Consider the following 22,135-nt stretch of genomic DNA (forward strand, 5'->3'; position numbering starts at 1 on the left):
ATTTTAAAACATAAAAAATAAAATCATTACTTAAAATTAAATAAAACATCAATTCAAGATAAAAAAAATAAATGACTGATTTATTAACTAAAATTAAATTAAAGAATTGCAAGAAATATGTTGTCTATTATCAATTAAGAGAAACAATATCTTAATTCATTTTTCTATAATTCCTATTTAAATATAGCTGACTTGACATATACAATTTCAAATAAACCACTAATTACATAATTATTGACATTAATATATATTCATAATAATTTATTAACATTGATATACCCAAAATAAATTAATTTTTTTATCTACTTCACTTTTATTTAACAAATAATTAATTGAAAAAATTATGCAATTATATTTTATACGTCTTTGTCTATCATTACTTATAACTTTCCAAACATATTCCCAATTTTATAAATTGATATACCATTTTTATAAATCACGTAAAGAAATAATATTAAGTTTATATAAATCAGTAACTCGTGCGAAGGGAACAGATATTTTGTTAATTATATATATAAGAAAAAACTGAATTTAGAATATTTTCCTTAACCATTAGTCAACGTATCGCAGAGTTCATATCGTGACGGAATATTGACGTCTACCGTCTTGGTTTACTAAGATTTTTGTTATGGTAGAAAACGAAAACAAAAAACATTTTCCCTCATATTTGGCGCTTCTTTTTTTCCCCCCATTCCCTCCACGTTCCCCGAATCACTAAAGTTCACTCCCGTAGCGCACGGTTTATCCTTCGCACCCAAAACACGCTAAAATACAAAACCAATAACAGAAAGCTTCAACTTCAACTTTGCTACTCCATTCTACTCAACTTTCTCCCAGGTACGTTTTCTCTCGCTCTTCAACTATACTCTTCACTCAATTTCGTTGATCTCTTCAAATTCTTCACACGTTTATGCTTTTCGTTCGTCTTTTCGCTGTAATGTTTTTTTTTCTTCTCATTTCCAATGAAAAACCCGTTGAAACCCTAAAACGATTTCCGAAGCAGATTTTACTTAATTTTCTCGCTCCGCTACTTGATTTCGATGCTAAAGCGTGAATGAATACTTGTTTCTATGATTTCGAGCATGATTTTCCGTAGCTGTTATGAGTTTTTTGATTTTAGAGCCGAAACTGTCTTGTTTTTGACACTGCTTTAGAAGTAGGACGCATTGGAAAATTAGGTTATTTCATTTTTGAGTTTAATATTGTTTTACTGGTTCTGTTAATATGCTATATGCCTATATCACGAATGAAATGATTTTTGAATTTTATTGTGAATTTTGATGTTACCTTGTTTAAGCTTTTACATTTAAGCTTATGGTGTTGTTTGAGAAAACGTGTGTATAATTTTGGATTGTGTTTCTAATATAATCATGCTTATGGAGGTTTTATTTGTTTGCTCTTGTAGGTTTGGTTATGATAGTTTCAACATGTTTATTAAGCAGGTAATTGTGCTTTGATACATTTATTACTTTTCATTTGCGTTTATTTTTGCTGTAATATACCATTAGCTACTTTTTCGCATTTCAACTTTTTTTTCTTAGGTATCCTTTTATGTTGTTGCTTTTTGAAGTTGTTTCCTTGCTGAATGGACTTCTGATGTACTTGTATATTTTTTTAAAAGGTTGTGATTGAAGGTTTCAAGAGTTACCGAGAGCAAATTGCCACAGAGGATTTCAGTCCTAAAGTTAATTGTGTTGGTAATAATTTTACTGAAAAACTTAGATGTTTTCTTATATTGATTCAGCATAATCCTTTGAAATGAATGATTTGGGCACAATGTTGTCAAATAGCAGCTATATAGCATAGCGGATTTTGATGAATTTGCTATGAAAGCCTTGATGCTATCCTAGTTTCGCTACTAGGACAAAAGTGGCCGCTATTCTAGTTTCTTGTAGCAGCAATAGCGGGAATTAAAAATCAAATTTTAGGTATTTTAAAATAATAAAACTGAAAATTTTGCACCGAGTGCCAGACGTGGCCTGTTTTTATTATAGGAAAACTAAAAAGTTATTGAGTATTCCCATTCCTTTTTTTTATTTGTATGCAACATGTCTTTTTTATATATAATTTACTTATTTTGACCTCTATGCGGCCTCCGCTATTTGACCGCAACTCTATCCGCTGCTTCACATAGCGGATTTTTGGTGTTTTGCTATTTTCCACATGTCGCTATTGTTAACACTGTTTGGGCATATCATTCATGACATATCATGATGGCAGCTCAACTAAGTATAATGTTGATACGATAATTCAGTCAAGTGTCGTTTGTGTACATCATAGCTTGTAGAAACCTACTATTAGTTTTTATTTTTATAATAACAAATGATATTTGTCGGCATAGTTTGTATTTGTAAATTGTTTTTTTTAAACAATTGCAGATAGACATAAATATAATATTACTCTTTATAAAATGGAAACTTTATACTATGTTATGATCCTATTTGGCCGAATTACATTATTTGTTCATTACATAATACATAGTCTTCATTTTCATGATTTCTTTATACTCTGATCATTCTTCTATCTAATTTAATGTGAAGTTGCTTCAAAAAGTCATTTTGCATCTTTCCTGTTTTGGTTAAATTAATGTGCTACAATTGTTTTTGTTAGTAACATCACTAGTATCTGTTTGCTCTTTTTTTTTTGCAGTTGGTGCTAATGGATCTGGTAAAACAAACTTTTTCCATGGTAAGATAATTGCCGTTTCTTTGTCCTGTGCCACTGTACTCATTACTTGACCAGCTTTTACTGTTTGTGAAGAAGCTGAAACTGGATCTCTCACCTTGAATTTGCCACTCCTTTTTCCCCCCCTTTTCTTTTGTATGTAGCCATTCGATTTGTATTGAGTGATCTCTTTCAGAACCTACGCAGTGAGGATAGGCATGCACTACTCCATGTACGGCACATTTCATACTTCCTCTTATGATACTTTTGGCTCCTACCAAGGACTAATCGATTGTAGAATTTGATAATGCTAAGATGAATTATTCTCTTTACAGGAAGGGGCTGGACACCAGGTTTTATCTGCATTTGTGGAGATTGTGTTTGATAATTCGGACAATCGTATCCCGGTAATATTTTAAAAATAATAGTTTCATTTCTATTTTCTATAATAGTTTCATTGCGCGTAAATTTTATCCTGACCAGTGTTGTCAATGGCGGAGAGCCAAAAATTCGCCATATAAGTATGGCGGATGGTGTATGGCCAATGTTGTTAAGATCGTTAAAAAAATCGTAGAATTGTCCAATTTTGCGATCTTGTTCACCCCTTCAGATATTCATTGTGCTCAGAATTGTATTTAGCTTGAATTGCGTGAGATTGCTTCGAAGATTGCAAAAATCGTGAGATCGAGGGATTTCCTGCCATCCCAAAAACTTGATTTTCTGGTTGATTTCTTGTGACCCACGTCCCAAAATTGTGACTGAAACTCTAAAGAACCTTCCCTCCGACGACTTCCCCGCCATCACCCATGTTTTCCGACCACTAAAGTGTTGAGCAAATAGCAAAAGAAGAAAGTGAATGAAAGCGGCGGCTGTTTCGTTTTAACTCGTAATACCTAGATGGGGAATTAAGGTAGAGACTATTTACATTTGGGTTTTCTCTTGTTTTGGGCCCATCTGTTAATTAAATGAGCACTTTTTTATGGAAAAAAGGGACAAAAGTTTGAAACAAAAATGAGAGGTTCACGCAGATTTGTTAAAAAATAGTTTTGTCATCTATATCTAAGAAGCATATATTGTTTTAGACAATATTTTTTAAGACAGAATAATAATTGTAAAAACTTATAATCAATATATTTTATATTATATAGATAAACAATAACTATATTATATATATTTTATCATACTTTGTTGTTTTAGGAAGATCTTCCAATCTTTGTTACGATTCTACATTTTATGATGTTGTAATCCCCTCCTGATCTGCCCTAGGATCTCAATCTTGACAACACTGGGTATATTGGCCTATAGCGGAAAAAAAGATATATATAATTAAAAACACAGAAATAAACAAAAAAAATACTGTATTAGATAAATAGAATTATAATAGCAATTTATATAAAATGAGACAAATAAATTAAGAAAAGAATTTAACAATCAACAGATAAGCAAATGAATACTTGGAAAATTAAGAAAAAAGTGAATAGACTCTCCATATACTTGGAACAGAGATGGTACGAAAAAAGGAGAGAAAAAAGTATTACAGAAATTTAAGAAATAAAATAAAAAATGTGGCCTTCCCAAGATCGTTGCAGTCGCTGTCGATGAAGGTCGTGCATGTAGTGGTAGCCGTGGATGGTGGTCACATAGGTGGTGGTTGCATGGGGTAAGGTCGCCGTTGGTGGCGGCTTCCTGAGGTAAGGTTGCCTTGGATTATGGTTGCGCGGAGTAGGATCTCTATGTGTGGTGGTTGCGCGGGGTTAGTCATTGACGAGAAGAGAAGAGGTAAAACAAAATCAATAAATGTTTGCTCAAGGGTTTTAATTCATTTGGGCCTGGTGCAGGCCGGGTCACACGGCTGAAACCATGTTTTCTTCAATTCTCAAGAGTTTTTTCATTTTTCTGCCATGGCCGGCAACTTCATTCTGTCCGCCATGCTAAAACGATAGGCCACTGCCCATGTATGGTGGTTTTCGACAACACTGATCCTGTTGCATGATTGCCATGGCAAGGAAAATGACTTTATCTAGAAACTTTTTATTGAGCATTTTGGCAAAGATTCTGATAAGTAATCAGCTTTTTTTCTCGCTATCTTTACTATATCAATCTCTACATTTTTAAATGTTGGATGGTTGGGTATTTATTATTTCTTTTGCACTGAATGCTACATTATGGGTTTTGCTGCTCAATCTATCAACATAAAGAATCTATAGGCAAAAAAGGAATCCAATACAAGAGATATTTTGAATTCAGCTAACTGAAGACTTGTAAATTGTGATGACTGGATGAGTATTCATTATTACTTTCATTTTCCTCTTCTAATTTTGTCATTTTTTACTCACCTTTTTTCTATCTTGAATTATTCCAATTATGGATGGGTTTGGCATTGTTCTCAGGGTTCTGATTGTGCCTACTAACTTAGTTTTTATTTGAAAAACTTTATGATACAATTTCATTTGTTTGGAACTTGCTCTAAGTTGTTCATAAAATCACTTGATTGGTGCTTGGCGATGTACTTCTTTTTTACATTGTATCTGAATAGCTTTCTTTTTTACTTTCTTTATTATTCAAGTGCTTTATTTTTGATAACCACTTATTTGGGGAATTTGCTCATGTACTTTATCTTGGTATTTATTTGTGTCGGTGAATAGGTTGATAAGGAGGAAGTGCACTTACGCCGGACAATTGGTTTGAAAAAGGATGAATATTTTCTCGATGGAAAACACATAACGTGAGTATAATAAATTATGGCACAGAGCACATACTATACATTTATTTTTATATAAATTGGCATTTTATCTTATGCTCTTTGGTTATTTGAGTATTTATTTACCTACGTCCTAAAGAAAGGTGATAAATAATTTGCAGAAAAACTGAAGTGATGAATTTACTGGAAAGTGCTGGGTTCTCTCGTTCAAATCCATATTATGTTGTACAACAAGGAAAGGTATTGGTGTATGCTGATGCTGCTATGATTTGGTTTTTAAAGTTGTTATAATGATAAAACTTTGAAGTAATTACTAAACTTGCTCATTTCTTGCTCTTGCCTAGATAGCATCTCTAACCTTGATGAAAGACTCTGAACGGTTGGATTTACTGAAGGAAATAGGTGGTACTAGAGTTTATGAGGAGAGGCGTCGTGAAAGTTTGAAAATAATGCAGGATACTGGCAAGTCTTTCCTACTTTTTTGTTTTTTAAATTTCTGATTTTTTATCTTTTATGTTTATTGTTATAGATGTTATTATCATGTATTTTTCCGTGAAACAGGTAACAAACGAAAACAAATTATCCAAGTTGTACAGTATTTAGACGAGAGGTTGAAGGAACTAGATGAGGAGAAAGAGGAGCTTAGAAAATATCAGCAATTTGACAAGCAGAGAAAATCGTTGGAATATGCCATATATAACAAAGAAGTTCTAGATGCTCAGCAAAAACTTGTAGAGGTTATCTATATTAAAATGTTTCTCCATTTTTAATTATTTAAGTGATTTCTTACCATGTTTTATTCTTTGAATTTATTTCTTCCTTGATGATTGGATTGTCAATCACATCCATTTTGGTGATATGTAGTTTTTAAATGCGATCACACAGTGCAATTATTGGCAGTTTATAATTGTAAACACTAAATTTTTTTGTCGGTCTTTATAGATCAATCATAAATTAGGATTTCAGTTATTTTAATTGTTCTTGGCATTTTTTAATTCTGGTTTTAATATATTTGATTTCTGATGACTGAAGTTCAATGCTTGACTCCTTGTTTTAGATAGAAGAAGCTCGGACCAAAATTTCTGAAATATCAGCAAAGAAGTATAATGAGGTTCTTGATGCACATGAAAAATCCAAAGATTTGGAGAATAATTTGAAAGATATAACAAAGGAACTTCAAAACTTGAACAAAGAAAAAGAAGTTATTGAAAAGCGACGAACATCGGCACTAAAGAAGCACACAGAGCTTGAGCTTGATGTCAAAGACTTACAAGAGAAGAGATCTAGAAATATCCGTTCCAAAGTATTATTCTAATGATGGTATCACATTATGAGTTCTGTTGAATGGGGTAGTTCTGTTCGTGATTTATCTTTTACCTACATGCTTTCAGGAAGATGCTGCAAAACAATTGGAGATACTTGAGAATGAAATTAAAGACTCAATGAATGAGCTGGACAAAATCCGTCCTTTATACGATGATCAAGTTCAGAAAGAAAAAGACATTGCTAAGCGGTATGCTTTGGTTGTACTTGTCTACCGCTATGCTTCAATAAAGCACATTGCATGCATTTTGACATTCGGGATTGTTTGTTACCTCTAATAATTAAAATAGAGTTACATGCTTACAGATAGTATGTGCATTAGCATGTGACTGAAGAAATGAAATTATTTCCATACTTATTGCGGATCTTCAGCAGTTACTCATAAGCATTTCTTACAAATATATGAATTGTTAGAATAATGGAGCGCGAGAAGCAACTCAGTATACTTTATCAAAAGCAAGGGCGTGCAACACAGTTTTCGAGTAAAGCTGCTCGTGATAAGTGGCTTCAAAAGGAGATTGATGATCTTGAACGGGTGCTCTCTTCAAACACAACGCAGGCAAGTATTCATTTAATGGCACGATATTCTGAATTGAACAGAATACTGTTTTTTCTTTGATGCATGGAGTTATCACCTTTTCATTAGGCTTTTAACTATTTTCTATTAATTTTAGCTCAATAAACAGAAATGACATCTATGTGCTCCATTGCATATACATTTTTTCTGCATAACAGATTAATATTATTAGACAATAGAATGAAAGAAGCATAAGATCAAGGGATATGATATCCCCTTGGAATGAACTTTATCGTGCAATTACTATAACAAACAAAATCATATAAGCTTGTTAGTCTTATATAGTATTGTTGTCTAAAAGGCTCTGCACCATCGAATTATAACAGTTTCTACCAGAGGCGAAAATTCACTTTATTCAAGATGAATTACTTCTACTTTATACTCCTCTTTACTGACTGTGCTTCATTGCAATATTGTTGTGTTTCCTGATACCTTGACCGAGTTTGGTCTTGCTGTTGTTTATTAGAAGCTGCTTGTAGAAGCAAGTTATATATGTTTCCACGAAATCTAATTGATTTATTTAGGAAGTTTTATGTTAATTATTGTTTAAGAATGAAAAGCAGAAGCCAGCTAACTTTTGCTTTTGAAGTCTACTTTGCCTCTGATTTTTAAAAGCTGCCCCTCTAAACTACTGGCAGTTTTTCTATAGCAGGCTTTTCAGCAGTTTGCTAGACACTTGAAATTTGTTAATTGTTCTTATAATGAGTAGCAGCATATTAGTGAAAATGGTCTCTTACTCTTCTAAATGGATGCTTTATGTAGATAAGTTAATAGGAATTGGGTTATATAGATTTTTAATTTTTTTTCCGATTTCCTAAATCCCATGTTATGTTCATAAATCCTATTGGTTGTTGAGCCATGCGATACTTATATTAATAAGGTTGATATGTTAAATTTTGTTGACCTAGTATTTATAAAGGTAGTGGAACTTGAGTATTAATCCCTGATGTGATTAATCAGTCAGTGTAGTCAATAGTGTGCTATAGCACCGTAGCAGAGCAGCCCCTGGCCGTTGCAGGACACGCCATTGCGGCCCCTGTTCCAAACAGTGGAGTTTGCAAAGAGATGGCTCCACACCTTAGAATTAGATAAAAATTCTCAAACATAATCCCTTAAGGTTTAAGCATTAAGACACACACACACACATTAAGGAATTTTGAAATTATAAAACATCGAAATAGTGCGACCACCACAGCTAGCTGTTGAGTTTTTATACACACACACACATATATTATATAGTATACATGATATAAATTGTATAAAAATTACAAAATAATGACCGTCCCACTTTCCACTATCATGTTATAGTGTTTTTGGGGTTTGCTGCTATGCTCCACTATGTGTTTTCTAACACAGATTAACACCCCTTACCATTGTCTTGTACTGTTACAGAAACTCTGGTTTCTTCTATTTTGCTTTCTTGTTTTTTATTTTTGTTTTCTTGCCACAGGAGAAAAAGCTGATTGAAGAAATTGTACGGCTTAATGATGAAATGCATGGTTGTGATGAGAATATCAAGAGCCGTAGAACAAATATTACTACTTTAGAATCTCAAATTGCTCAGTCACGTGAAGGGTTTAACAATTATAAAGTAGAAAGAGACGAGCTTCATGATCAGAGGAAGTTCGTATATCTTGTCTTTTTTCTGTGATGTCTATATAAATATATATTTTCTGGATGAGAAAAGATTCATTGAAGAGAAGAAAGTAAGAGTAGAATGAAGGATTAGGATGGATTGTAGCAAAAATAAAAAGGAGAAAACATATATTATTTCTTACTTTTCATAGTCAATAAGACTATTCTTATGATTTGATTATAGGTCCTTATGGAGCCGAGAGAATAAACTTACTGCTGAAATTGATAAATTGAGAGCTGAAGTTGAGAAGGCTGAAAAGAGTCTTGATCATGCAATTCCTGGAGTGAGTAGCCCATCTTTCTAGCTTCTTTTAGCATGGTATTTTCTTAATGCATAAAATGTTTGGATTCCTTATGGTATTTCATAGGTATTGCACCTTTGACTACGTGTGAGGTACTTTTTGCTTGTTTATTGTATATAATTTTAATGATTCGTACATACCCTGTCTGAAGTAACATAACCTGTGCTCATTGATGTAAATGTTTTTCTACAAACTTAGGAATGATCTCGACTTTTTCCTTTAAGTGTTTTTACAACTTTTTTACGACCTATAATGACTTCTGATCCAAGAGAAACTGCGGATTCTCTTTCACCCCCAAAATGATGATGACATTTAGGTGATAAATGAAATAAAGGGATTCTATTCTGTGGTGGCGTACTTATTATTTTTTAAATTAAATATGCTAAAAAGGATAACCTGGTGCTATTAATGCCCCACCATGGAGGGGTCTATGGAAGGGTCAAACCTATTATGGATCTATTATAGGCAACTTTGCATTTGCAAGTGCTAATTCCATTATTTGAACCTGTGACCCATTCACACTAGCCATTCGAACTGCTGCAACATGTCTCCCTTTCAATTATAATTGGTAAACGAATTTAATAATTGCTACAAAGTTATACAGGGTTATAATTAAAGTATCTTTGTGAGTTTTAAAAATATAATTGCTACAAAGTTATATAGTGTTATAATCAAAGGATCTTTGTGAGGTTTAAAAATATAATGGGGGAAAATAAGATTTCGAGATCGATGCCAATTAAGGATGTGATCACTCTCTTTCTGGTTCTGATTCCGAAATAAATATTTTGGATTGTTTCTTTAGTAAAGGATTTTGTTCTCTGTAATGATTTTTGATATTTGTGCCTCAGTTTTGTTTATCTAATACTACCTTTGGTCCTATATATAAAAGAAAGTAGAGTCAACAAAAATGGACGTATTTGGTCTAAAATTTAAACCAAATATATCAACTTTTGTTGACCCAAGTTTATCTTATATATTGGACCCAATGTTGTCAAGTTTATCTTATATCTTGGACCCAATGTTGTCAATTGTAGATCACGGTAAATAGCCGTTTGTTCAAATTCCGCTACACTAGTGTTATAATGCTGCAATAGCGGCTATTTGACAACACTTTGTACTAAATAGTGTATCGCGAAGCAATAGCGATACATGCAAATTCCGCTATGTTATAGCACTATTGCGGCTATTTGACAACACTAATAGGGCCTGAGGTAGTATTGAGCAATGTAAATGTAGACTACTTGGCATTTGAGAAGATTGTATGCTATTATTATCTGTCTAGTTTAGGGATGATCTGCCATGATTGATGATGTTTCTAAAGATTTATTCTGGGGCATGTTGACATTATTATACATCACCATGTTTGACACTCTACTACAATGTGTAGGATGTCAGAAGAGGGCTGAATTCAGTTCGGAAGATCTGCAAAAGTCAAAACATTTCTGGAGTTCACGGCCCAATTATTGAGTTGCTGAACTGTGATGAAAAGTTTTTCACCGCGGTTGAAGTTACTGCAGGAAACAGGTCTCCCTGTAATTCTTTGAATATATAGGCTTCACCACATGTCACATTCATAGAGTGTATTTTTGTTTTGGATATAGGAATGGGGTGGATTCGGCACTTGCATAGCATGTAGCTATTGTTTTTAAGCTTTAATTTTTGTTCTTGGCTTGATTTCTAATTTTCTTTATTGGTCTTATGATTTTTCATATTTGGCTTGATTTTTTATTTAACAACTTTGTTTGAACAGCTTGTTTCATGTGGTTGTTGAAAATGATGACAAGTCAACCCAGATAATTAAACATCTTAATCAACAAAAAGGTGGACGCGTTACATTCATTCCACTTAACAGAGTACATACTCCACGTGTCACTTATCCACAGAGTTCTGATGTCATACCTCTTTTAAAGAAATTGAATTTTAAACATGATTACACTCCAGCATTTAGTCAGGTTAGCTTCTACACGAGTGTTGTTTTTTATTTACATCTGTGTATTAAATGGATTCTTTAGGTGATATGTTTTTATTTACATTTGGCTATTAAATGGATTCTTCAGTTGATATGTTGTTATTAAGGTAATTCCAAGATGGTTTATCTGGTTTCAACATAATAGCGTAATAAAATTGATACAAGTAGAGCAGCATGTTGAGTTAGAATAATGTGACATAAAAGGATTATTGTTATATTTAGGGGTTATTATGATGTTATTTATAATTTTAGGATTTTCTCTTAATTTAGAGATATTTGTCCTATTTTTGAAATTATATCTTCAATAGGTTATACATTCTTACAAAAACATCCTTGGGTCAGAATTTCCTATTTAATTTGATTTCAATCACGATTTTAATATGGATTTGCATGTTATGGGGTGCTAAGTCTCATATTGTGTAGTATGGATGCCCAGTGGGGTCGTTTGGTTCTTTTCTCTTGACTAGTTTTTAAGGAAACGTTCCCCTTAGTGCTTGGGTGCTTATCATAATTTTTTTATCATCTTTATCATCCTATAAGGCTCCTTTTGTTATTTAGATTATTGATATTAGTAAAATTATTCAGTTGAATCCTTCAGATTTTGTGGGATTCTAAAAGTTCGTGGTTGCTAATTTTCTTCTTCTTTACGGTTTAATCATTCTATTCTTTCATTGAGTTGCATGTCATGTTTAAATAAATTTACTCTCAATTAAAATTAGGTGTATTTTAGCTGCCCGCACCTTTTCATTTGGTCAAAAAAATTATTTTTTACTATTTTAAACAAGTTTAAATTAAAGTGTAATTTTGTAAGATTCATTTAATTATTTAAAAAGCACAAATATAAAAAATCCCCTGTTTCTTTCCCGTAGACTGCAGGTTTGTCCAAAGGTGGGTACGATGTCCATAACAGAGAAAAATATGATCCATATATTAAAACAAATAATTCTTAGCAATTAGAAATAAAACAGATTCAAAACACCTCTTTGGGGAACAAAAGCAAAAAATATATTTTGGGGGACTAATAACATATTTAAGCCATTATTGTTTATTAATTTAGAGCTACTAAGTTTGATTTATAGTTGCACTCTACCTAAAGTGTCTTCAGGTGTTTCAAGAGAAATACCCTTCCAAGAGGAGCACTCCAAACCTAAACATTACTTGTCTACATTAGTGATGTCATCTTAGTTATTTAGTTGCATTGGATGTCCCTTAACATCAATTATGATATTTCTATTAGGTATTTGCTAGAACAGTTATCTGCAAGAATCTGGATGTGGCTTCAAAGGTAGCTCGTACAGATGGTTTGGACTGCATAACTCTGGAAGGTTTGCCTAGCTCTTTACATGTGTCTACATAGTGAGGATCATTGACTGTTTAATCTTGATAAATTGTTGTCTGTCTCTTTATAGGTGATCAAGTAAGCAAAAAAGGTAGTATGACCGGAGGATTTTATGATCACCGAAGATCAAGATTGAAGTTTATGAATATCATTAAGCAGAATACTGACAGTATTCACATTAGAGAGCAGGAATTGGAGGAAGTGAAATTGAATATACAAAATATCCTTTAATATTAGGAAATTAGGAAATAAACACTTTGTACATTTTCCAATTTTTAGGTAAGAACTCATTCTTTATAAAAGGCATATAATCAAACTGAGCAAACAAAGTAAATCTGGACGAATTTGATTATTATCACATGTTTTAAAGAAATAGCTTTTAGAATAAGAAGAGAAACCCTTTGATAATGTGTGCCCAACAGTCATATTTATTTTTTGCTTTTGATTTATTCTTGTTACATTATTATACATGATGTATAGTGGGAGATGATGGGTTTGTCTAACTTTAACTTTCTGTGATTAACTGCAACTTTACAGTGATTTCATTATGGTTTGACCATACATTTTTCTGTTATCTTGGACATATCTATGGTTGTCTTAAATCTAATTTATTTGATGAATTAATGTTCATTTGCTTGATAAAATTGCTTTATTAGAAACGTGGCAAACTGAGTTAAAGGAAATAAAAAGTTCTACTTGTGTTTTTATCATTTTAAAAGTTGGTTGTTACTGCACTTTGTTGGTTCTATAAGCCTTCACAGAAATTCAGTGTTTCTTTTCCACTCTATTATATGGTTCCTGTACTTTGTTCACTCATTAATGATGATTGATTTTCCTTTAGATTATTCATTGTTTTGTCTTATGCTAAATTTTTTGTAGGAGGCTCTTAGATTTGATTTGACGTGGTAACATGAAATACCGCATGTCCATTAGTTTTGTGATTTATTCTCTGATGCCCGCATATCCATTAGTTTTGTGATTTATTCTCTGATGCCTATGCTATTCTTTGTCGTAAAACCATTTTCCCCTATGATTTTGTTTTCACTGAACTGGTCTCACAGATAGACCAAAAGATTAACGAACTTGTTGCTGAGCAGCAGAAGATTGATGCACAATGTGCGCATAACAAATCAGAGATGGAAGAGCTTAAACAGGACATTGCTAATTCTAACAAACAGAAGCAATTAATTTCTAAAGCACTTGCAAAGAAGGTGTTATTGAATTTCTCAGATTATACTCAATTATCACTGAGTCACGAGCTTCTTTTTTATTGGTAGTTGCTTGTGATATTTTGATAGATACTAATATTTATGAGTAAATTGATGAAAGAAATAATGAATTAATATGTAGCTACCCTGGAGTAATAGTACTTCAACAGGGTAAGATTACACAATCTTCACACTTACACAACAATACAATATAGGAATAACAATCAGAATCACACACACTTCCCCAATATTTTGAGAGCTTGGTCTCTCCCTCCCAAATAACCCCTTTGTAATTTTCAGGACAACCAACAATGACAGGTGGTTTCCTTTTGATTCACACACCAAACATAACTAACTTAATAACTGCCTATTAATTTCTTCCTCTCCTCTTATAAACATTCTTTATAAAAGGCCTAACATATTTTTTACTGCTAATTGGTTTCCATCTTTTCTGAAATTGCTTGTAGGAGAAATCACTTGTTGATGTCAATAATCAGATCGAACAGCTTAAGACTAGCATTGCTACGAAAGAAGACGAGATGGGCACAGATCTCATTGATCATTTAACACCAGAAGAGAAAAAGCTTTTGTCAGATTTGAACCCTGAAATCAAAGACCTTAAGGAGAAGCTCGTTGCATGCAAGACTGATCGCATTGAGGTTATTGAGTGAATTATATTGATGTTCATAACATGCAAAGGGCTATTGTCATAATTTTAACTTCAAATTTTGCAGACTGAAGCACGGAAAGCAGAGTTGGAAACTAATCTAACCACTAATCTTAGGAGAAGAAAACAAGAGCTGGAGGCTGTAATATCATCTGTCGATGCTGACTCTATGGTTGTTGATGCTGAATTGAAAGAGCGGGAACTGAATGATGCTAAAATATTGGTTGATGATGCATCAGAGCAGCTTACAAGTGAGAACTTCAGCGAATGTTGTCTTTTATGATTTATCTATATCGTGAAGCTCAAATTATTGTTCTTTATTTGACCAAGTTTTCTTCCTCAGGATTTTCTGAAAGAATAAGTAATCAAACCAGGCAAATTAAACAGATCAAAGATGAAATGAATAAATTTAAGGTATTGCTCTTTTAAGTTTATTGATGGTTATGTGTTGTTGGTCTATAATGATGAAGTTGTTTGGCTGCAGTCATTGGAGGAAGAGTATAACAGAAAACTTCAGGAAGAAGCTAAAGAATTAGAGCAATTGCTGGGTAAAAAGCATACATATTCTCTTAAAGAAGAAGAAAATACCAAGAAAATAAGGGAACTTGGCCCATTAACATCAGATGCTTTTGAGGCGTAAGGCTTACCTTGCAGCTTATTTTTGCTTTTCTTTCTTTTTATGTGTGGAAGATTTATTTTTTAGAAGGATAAGTGGAAAGATATTCTAAAAGGAAAAGAAATGACAGTTAAATTATATGGAAACCATTAAAGCACCCCGTTTTCTTTACACATGTCATTTAATGTAAGTGAATGGTAAATATTTTCCCAATCCAAAGATGATAGGATCTGCTTCCTAAGAAGGCATTGTGTTCTAGCAAATATTCCAAACTTCTCTGCAGAAGCATATTCCTTCTGACTCCATTTTCCTTTAAATATGGCATGGCTAATCCTTACACCTATGTAGACAAAAATTTGTCTAAGAAAACAACCATGAGCATAAAGTCTGTGTCTGCAAAACCTTATTATACACAATTTTTCTACTTGTTATCCACATATTGGTTGTGTTTAATATTTTTTTGATGAATATATGGTGTCTAGATTATTTTTGTGATAAACTTGATTACTTTGCCTTGATATTTTAAATGTGTCATTAAGATAGAGTTGTTACAGGTTATGGTTGTTACATTGTAGTTTGCTATTTTCTCTGTACTTTGGTTTTTGCTAATTGTTAGTTATCTTCCTTTTGTCATTCGAAATGATAGGTACAAACGGAGGAATATTAAAGATTTGCTAAAGATGTTGCACAGGTGCAACGAGCAATTGCAACAGTTTAGTCATGTCAACAAGAAAGCACTGGATCAGTACATCAATTTTACAGAACAGCGAGAAGAACTTCAGAAAAGACAAGCTGAACTTGATGCAGGAGATGAGGTATACTGACATTTCAGTTCAGGAAGCCTTTTATAATTGTTTCTGAAGATACAAAAGCCTTTGATGGCTAGTTTGCTCGATAAGTATTGCTGGTTCTGCACTTTATTATCTAAGGATTTTCAAACACTTGATCTTTCATGGCTCTGAATGTTGTTGCATCTATTTGTGTGCATGAAGTAGGTCTTGTTGAACACATTTTCTGATGTATCATGTCCTTTTGTAATTTAGTATTAATGTGATTTTGGTTTTCAGCTTGAGTTGAAGTGTTGGACTGATTTCAATGCCAACATTTGAATCTGTTATTGTATTGTATGCAACATTGCTAAATTGTTTGACTTTGCCATTAAATAAATGCAGAAAATCAGAGAGCTAATATCAGTGTTAGATCAACGGAAGGATGAATCAATAGAACGCACTTTCAAAGGTGTTGCTAGGCATTTCCGAGAAGTATTCTCTGAACTTGTACAGGGGGGTCATGGTTATCTGGTTATGATGAAGAAGAAGGTTTGTGGCTATTAAATAATTTTTGTGATTGCATTATGGGAAAAGATGATGCTTAGTAGCTTGATATCTGGGTTTCATGTTGCAAAAAAAATTTAACATCATTAAGTTTTTTATGTTTTCATGTCAAACTGGTTTCTTGCTATGGTGGTTGAGTACTGACTTATTTCTATGTATTTTTGAAAATTTGTTAGAGAAATCTCCAGAGATAAGATTTCTGAAACTGATTTGCTGATGGAAACTCTATTTATTTCCTTTCCCTTAGGATGGTGATCATGATGATGATGATCAAGATGAGGATGGTCCTCGTGAAGCAAATCCAGAAGGGAGAGTAGAAAAGTACATTGGAGTTAAAGTGAAGGCAAGTGTATTCAATTTTGTTTTTTTATGTAATATTTGTACCACATTGTATGTGGGTTTTGCTTTTTATATGTTAAGAATCAAACATTATGGCCCAACGTTAGAATATTAATAGTCATGTCTAGAGATATACAGTTCTTTTGTTTTCTGGTTGACATTTAGAGTGAAATTACATTAATTTGTAGCACAACCAAATAAAAACACAATTTGACATCATCCTACAAAGACGTGTCTTGTTCCCCGACACTTTACTGATTGTAAATCCCACACATTTGTGTTCTCTCTTCTCTACCACATTTTGGTTGGGGATATGGGCTTCTTCAGTTTCTGCTGCATTGCTCCAAAAAGTTGAAGGTTTGCATTCCTACTACCTGATATTCCTAGTCATGTTTATACCTTGCAGGTATCTTTTACTGGACAAGGGGAAACACAGTCCATGAAGCAGTTGTCGGGGGGTCAAAAAACTGTTGTTGCCCTTACACTTATCTTTGCCATACAAAGATGCGATCCGGCTCCCTTTTATCTGTTTGACGAGATTGATGCAGCATTGGATCCACAGTACAGAACTGCTGTTGGAAGTATCCATTTTATCACTGAATGCTATCTTGTCATGTCTGTCCTTGCATTTTTCCATCTGTATTTACTGCATGCTGCATCTGTCACATCATAAAATGTTGTATTGCATATTGGGGGGGAACGTTTCTGTTGTACGTAGAGGGTCTTCAACCATTGGAATATATAAACCATCAAACCTTAGGTATGTGGTTCATAATCATTGAATGCCTTTGATACAAAGTGATCCATACACCAGAGTTGTTCGTTTCCCCATTTTTAATTTTTAGAAATAGTGTTTAGGATGAGTTCAACTCCTCCCTCTAACAAAATTATCAACTAATTGGCTATTTCAAAAAAAGAAATAATTTTTAGGCTCAATCTCTTAACTTAAAGCTTTTTCATATGATTGTTTGTTTGACAGCCACTATTATGGAAATAACTTTTCTTTTAATTGCGGACTTGAGCATGTGCTCTTGTTTCAATCTAGGTCCATATAAAATGCTTAGAAGTTAGATTGATACTTCCTCGTTTCTGTTCTTTCCCTCAGCTATTGCCAGCAAATACTTCATAGCATGAGTTTTTATTTATTGCATTTAGTATTACTATTAAGAATTCGTGCACATTAAAGGAGATAGTTTTCCATGACAAATATAATTTCAAGTGAGTTTCAGGGACGGAAGGTTCATCTTTGATTTATAGAAGTATATTTATGTGTTTTTGTTCTTTTATCACTTGGTAAGAAGCACGCGTTTCCTGACTTGGTAAGGCTTGACTGGAGCAATACTTATAGAAATGGCAGTGGACATGATTTATGATTGGCTATTAGGGGTCATTTGATCCATGCCAGTAGGAAAAGGCATTGGTTATTGTAAATTTATTACTCGAGTAGTGCTAGCAACACTCTCTGTCTCTCTTTCCAACATTCATTCTTTTATTGGATGAAATACATGTAGGTCCCACCATTTGGGAAATGAGTCTCATATAAAGTGGTGGGATCCACATGTATTTCACTTAATAAGAGAGTGAGTGATGGAAAGAGATTGACAAATAGTGTTGTTAGCACCTACTCATTACTCATAAGGAACATCTAGTGATATTTAAAATTTGTTCTTGGTTGTGATAATCTGAGTGACATCTAGATTTCCTTTTATACTGTTTGTCCCTTTGGATATCCTTGACTTCCATAGATATGATCCGGCGCCTGGCAGACATAGCAAACACTCAATTTATCACGACAACATTCCGCCCTGAGCTAGTAAAAGTTGCGGACAAGATATATGGAGTGACACATAAAAACAGGGTCAGTCGTGTTAATGTTATATCCGAGAAAGATGCTCTAGAATTCATTAATCAGGATCAGACGCACAATGCTGAATAAGGTAATATTATGACTTCACTATTTCTTTCTCCGATGTTTGTGACATGAATGTCTGCCGCTGTTATTTGGGGCCATGCAAAAATGGAAGTTATTTTGTATTCTTCAGGCTTGACAGACTGGACTTAATTTTTCTGGGAAAAAGAAAAACTGAATTTGTTTGAACTTATTCTTTCCATTTTTAAAATTTAACCTATAACATTTTTGTCAACTAAAGTTTTATGTTCATGGTCTATTTATGAATTATTATTAATTATCAAAAGAAGTTAGTATTTAAGATTTATATTTTTATTTCTTGTTTTTACTTTTAATAAAATGTCATTTTTATTTTCAAAGTTGTATGTAGTAAACACAAAATTGGAAATAATAGAAAGTCTTTTTAATTGCTTTTCGTGTAAAATTTAAAATTAGGAAACAAAATAGGAACAAGAGTTTATTGTTATATTTTTAAAATTTAAACAACAAATGATAGTTGAAACCTAACAGCCGTTAAGTCTTTTATTATTGATTATAAGTTATTTTTACAGAATTGTATTTTTTTTTGGACAAAGCTTTACATGATTGTTGATTAAATACGGTTGTGTTATTTAACTAACAAGTTTATTTTTAGTAACAAGATCTTTGAAATTTATGATCTTGATATTTTTTCTGATTCATGACTTTACATAGAATAACGTTAATTGTTGTCGTTGTTGATCTCTCTTTTATGTTTATGATTTTATATATAATAAAATTCAATCATAGAATAACGTTAATTGTTGTGCATCTGTGTGTTAAATTAATTATATTTTAATAATAAATCAACCACTTATTGTGGTGACTTCATAATGTGGTGTTGGCCCGTTCTAATTTTTATTTTATTTCTTGGAGAAATAGTTTTTTTCTTTTTAATTTTTTGAAGTGGGTGGGTATGTATTATTAGGTGTTTCTACTCGCATGATCCGACCTAAATTGGCTCTCGGAACTCTTTGATGTACAACAATGTAACGTAGATTGCATGCTCGAGTTCTGTCAAATTCTCCAACTCTCCAACCTGCACTTTTCGACAACATCGTAGGTTTTAGTAATTCAAAGGTTGATCACCCTGCATTTATTTTTGTAAATCTTTTTTAGCATATGTTAATATCTGTGCTTAATGTTGTAACCATAGATCCATGGAGAAGGTCTTGGAAGATTGGTTGATAAAAATATGAAAGTTATATATATATATATTAATTAGAATCTATTTTTGATTTTTTTATTGATAAGGAGAATATGTTTGATATGCAAAGTAGTAAGGGACTTTACACCACAAATAATTGTTCCATGTTTCATTTGAAGAAGTGTTTACGAAGAACAAAAATTGAGGTCAATCGTCAAATATTCAAAAAATATTATCCGGTAACCTAGATTTGTTTTGTTTTGCTTGTTCAGACTTTAGATTGTATCAAAAGTGCCCTTAGAGTTTCATTGTACAAAAGCATCTCATTCATTTGATTTTTTTTTTCTTCTTCAAATGAAAGGTTCTAACTTGAGATATTGCTTAAGATTTAGTAGGTACATCAAATATTATGAAAGACTTCGATGAAAACTTATGACAAAATATGGGATACGTAGGCTTTTTTTACAGTGTTGACGCATTTGGAACTGATTTTCCTTTACAATGGTGATGAACAATAATATTACTATGGGTTGTAGAGTTTTCTTTTAAATAATTACTCGAGGATTTTTTTTATAGAATAATTTTTAGAGGGTATAGTTTTTTTAAAAACGGAAATTCTATTAGAGTAAAAAAAAAATCTATTACAAAGTAATGAAAGTAAATTTAAATGTGAAATTCAGTTTTCAAATATAATAAATAACCATTTGGTTCTATATAATATCAGCAGTTGGAAACATGCATAATTATTTTAGCATAAAACTACCTAAAAATAATAGGATTTAATACAAAATAGTTGATAGTTGAATATAAAACAAGTTGAAAGGGAATATTGGAGCAAAAAATGAGTCGAGCTAAAGGATTGACATAATAAAATTTGGTTCAATTTAAAATTCGACCTGAATTATTTTGCAGCTTGAATTCGATATGATTTAAGTTTAAAAGCAATTCGATTTCAGCGTAATAGTTCAAATCAAAAAAATCAGAAGACTACTTCTAAAGAACAAATGTGTTCTTTCAATATTAAATTAAAATATTAATTAAATTTAGAGTAATAGATTTTTAATCACCATAATATGTGATCAATGTAGTTTCAGTACATAAAATTTTTTATTTTATTTCATCTCTATCGTTTGATATTTGTCCACTTTTAGTCTTTGTTGAAAATGATTCTTCTAAAAATAGTGAAATATCATGCTACTGTGGCAGAATAATGTTTGAGGTGATTTTAATAACATTTGAGTCAGCATAAAAATTAAATAATATCCCAAAAGAAAATTCAACATAGAGGATCTATTGTTTTATTTTACTGAAACAAATATTATGTTTTATTGATATAATTTTCATTATCACAGTAATAATTGTATAATTCAATTATTTGTAAATAAAGATACAGATAAAAATTCATTGCCATTTTTAGTAAAAGAAATATATTTCATTGCGATTATCAACATCCTTTCAATTGATAGATTTTTTATCGAAGGATCAACCGCTGGATTGTTAATAACACATAAATTAAGTATTTGTAAGTACATATAAGTTTGACATTTGGCAACAATTTAAGCCATTCCATATTTAAAAATAATATTTCTTATGAATTCCTAAAACTATTCTTTACACGATTTCTTACCGATAACTATGAACCCTTTTCACAGTACGTCTTAATCAATTATCAATTATTATTGGGATAAAGGGTGACACGCATTTTCTATCTTTCTTTTCAAATCAAAAGAAACCCAGGACCCTACGCCGAGAGGGAAAACTACAACCAACATAAACTAGCCCGTATGATTAATCAGGTTCTCGACTTTACTAATATTTTAAAATAGTGTTTGTTTTGTCAAACATTAGTCAGTTAAAGTGTGAAATTGATCTTTTTGGTCATGGTGTTATTTTTTTTTACGTTAAATGGTTTTTCTTTTCCTCTTAAAAAAATATAACAATTTCAATATTCTTCTTCAAATCATTCTTCCCCCAATCTTCTATCCTTCTTCCTCCAATCTTCTTTTTAAGTCTTAAATTTCTCAGGTCTTCTTTAATTGTATATCTCCCAATATTAGATATCTAAGAGACTAATATTAGATATCTTAAATAGTTACTATAACTAGTTAGTTATTTGTTTATCAGATTTACTATAAGTCTATGCAATGTAATTCAATTCTCTCTATAATTAATATCAATTAATTTTTCTATACTTCTCTCTTAAATCAAGAATCCTAATATGATAATTTAGCGTAATTATGCGTAATTTTTCTACTTTATTATTTCTCAATTTTTTCTTGATAAAATTTTCCTCAAAGCCTCATTGAATCATATCTACTTTTCTAATTTTTCTTTTATTCTTGAAATTTGCTATAAAAAAAAAATGAATCCTGATTTATTTTTTGAAC

The 22,135-nt window shown here is 32.0% G+C and overlaps 1 protein-coding gene across 2 annotated transcripts; it reads left to right on the forward strand.

The window, feature by feature from the left end:
- The first annotated feature begins 698 nt into the window (after window positions 1–698).
- Window positions 699–19,832, forward strand: LOC101502088 (structural maintenance of chromosomes protein 3). 2 transcript variants are annotated; one of them, XM_012713165.3, is made up of 30 exons: window positions 703–837; window positions 1,406–1,442; window positions 1,622–1,697; window positions 2,650–2,688; window positions 2,829–2,896; window positions 3,000–3,071; window positions 5,310–5,389; window positions 5,527–5,605; window positions 5,710–5,827; window positions 5,927–6,102; window positions 6,423–6,668; window positions 6,757–6,878; window positions 7,103–7,247; window positions 8,716–8,888; window positions 9,085–9,184; window positions 10,590–10,726; window positions 10,953–11,154; window positions 12,409–12,496; window positions 12,581–12,730; window positions 13,570–13,721; window positions 14,186–14,377; window positions 14,453–14,636; window positions 14,729–14,799; window positions 14,870–15,021; window positions 15,648–15,816; window positions 16,174–16,320; window positions 16,583–16,678; window positions 17,081–17,255; window positions 18,420–18,611; window positions 19,530–19,832. In XM_012713165.3, the coding sequence occupies exons 2-29, from the start codon at window positions 1,428–1,430 to the stop codon at window positions 18,608–18,610; spliced, it is 3,615 nt and encodes a 1,204-aa protein (XP_012568619.1). In that variant the 5' UTR covers window positions 703–837; window positions 1,406–1,427; the 3' UTR covers window position 18,611; window positions 19,530–19,832. The 2 variants fall into 2 exon arrangements, with proteins under 2 accessions (XP_027187788.1, XP_012568619.1); XM_027331987.2 differs by lacking the exons at window positions 18,420–18,611; window positions 19,530–19,832 and adding an exon at window positions 17,894–18,397 and having other exon boundaries at window positions 699–837.
- The last annotated feature ends 2,303 nt before the right edge of the window (window positions 19,833–22,135 follow it).

The sequence above is a fragment of the Cicer arietinum genome, chromosome 2 (genome assembly GCF_000331145.2).
Source record: "Cicer arietinum cultivar CDC Frontier isolate Library 1 chromosome 2, Cicar.CDCFrontier_v2.0, whole genome shotgun sequence".
NCBI lineage: Eukaryota > Viridiplantae > Streptophyta > Magnoliopsida > Fabales > Fabaceae > Cicer > Cicer arietinum.

Bases quoted from the DNA above. Each gene is read 5' to 3' on its own strand.
- LOC101502088 (XM_012713165.3), top strand. The intron at 2,897-2,999 runs GTACGGCACATT...TTCTCTTTACAG, and splicing joins ATAGGCATGCACTACTCCAT to GAAGGGGCTGGACACCAGGT. The intron at 15,817-16,173 runs GTATACTGACAT...AAATAAATGCAG, and splicing joins AACTTGATGCAGGAGATGAG to AAAATCAGAGAGCTAATATC.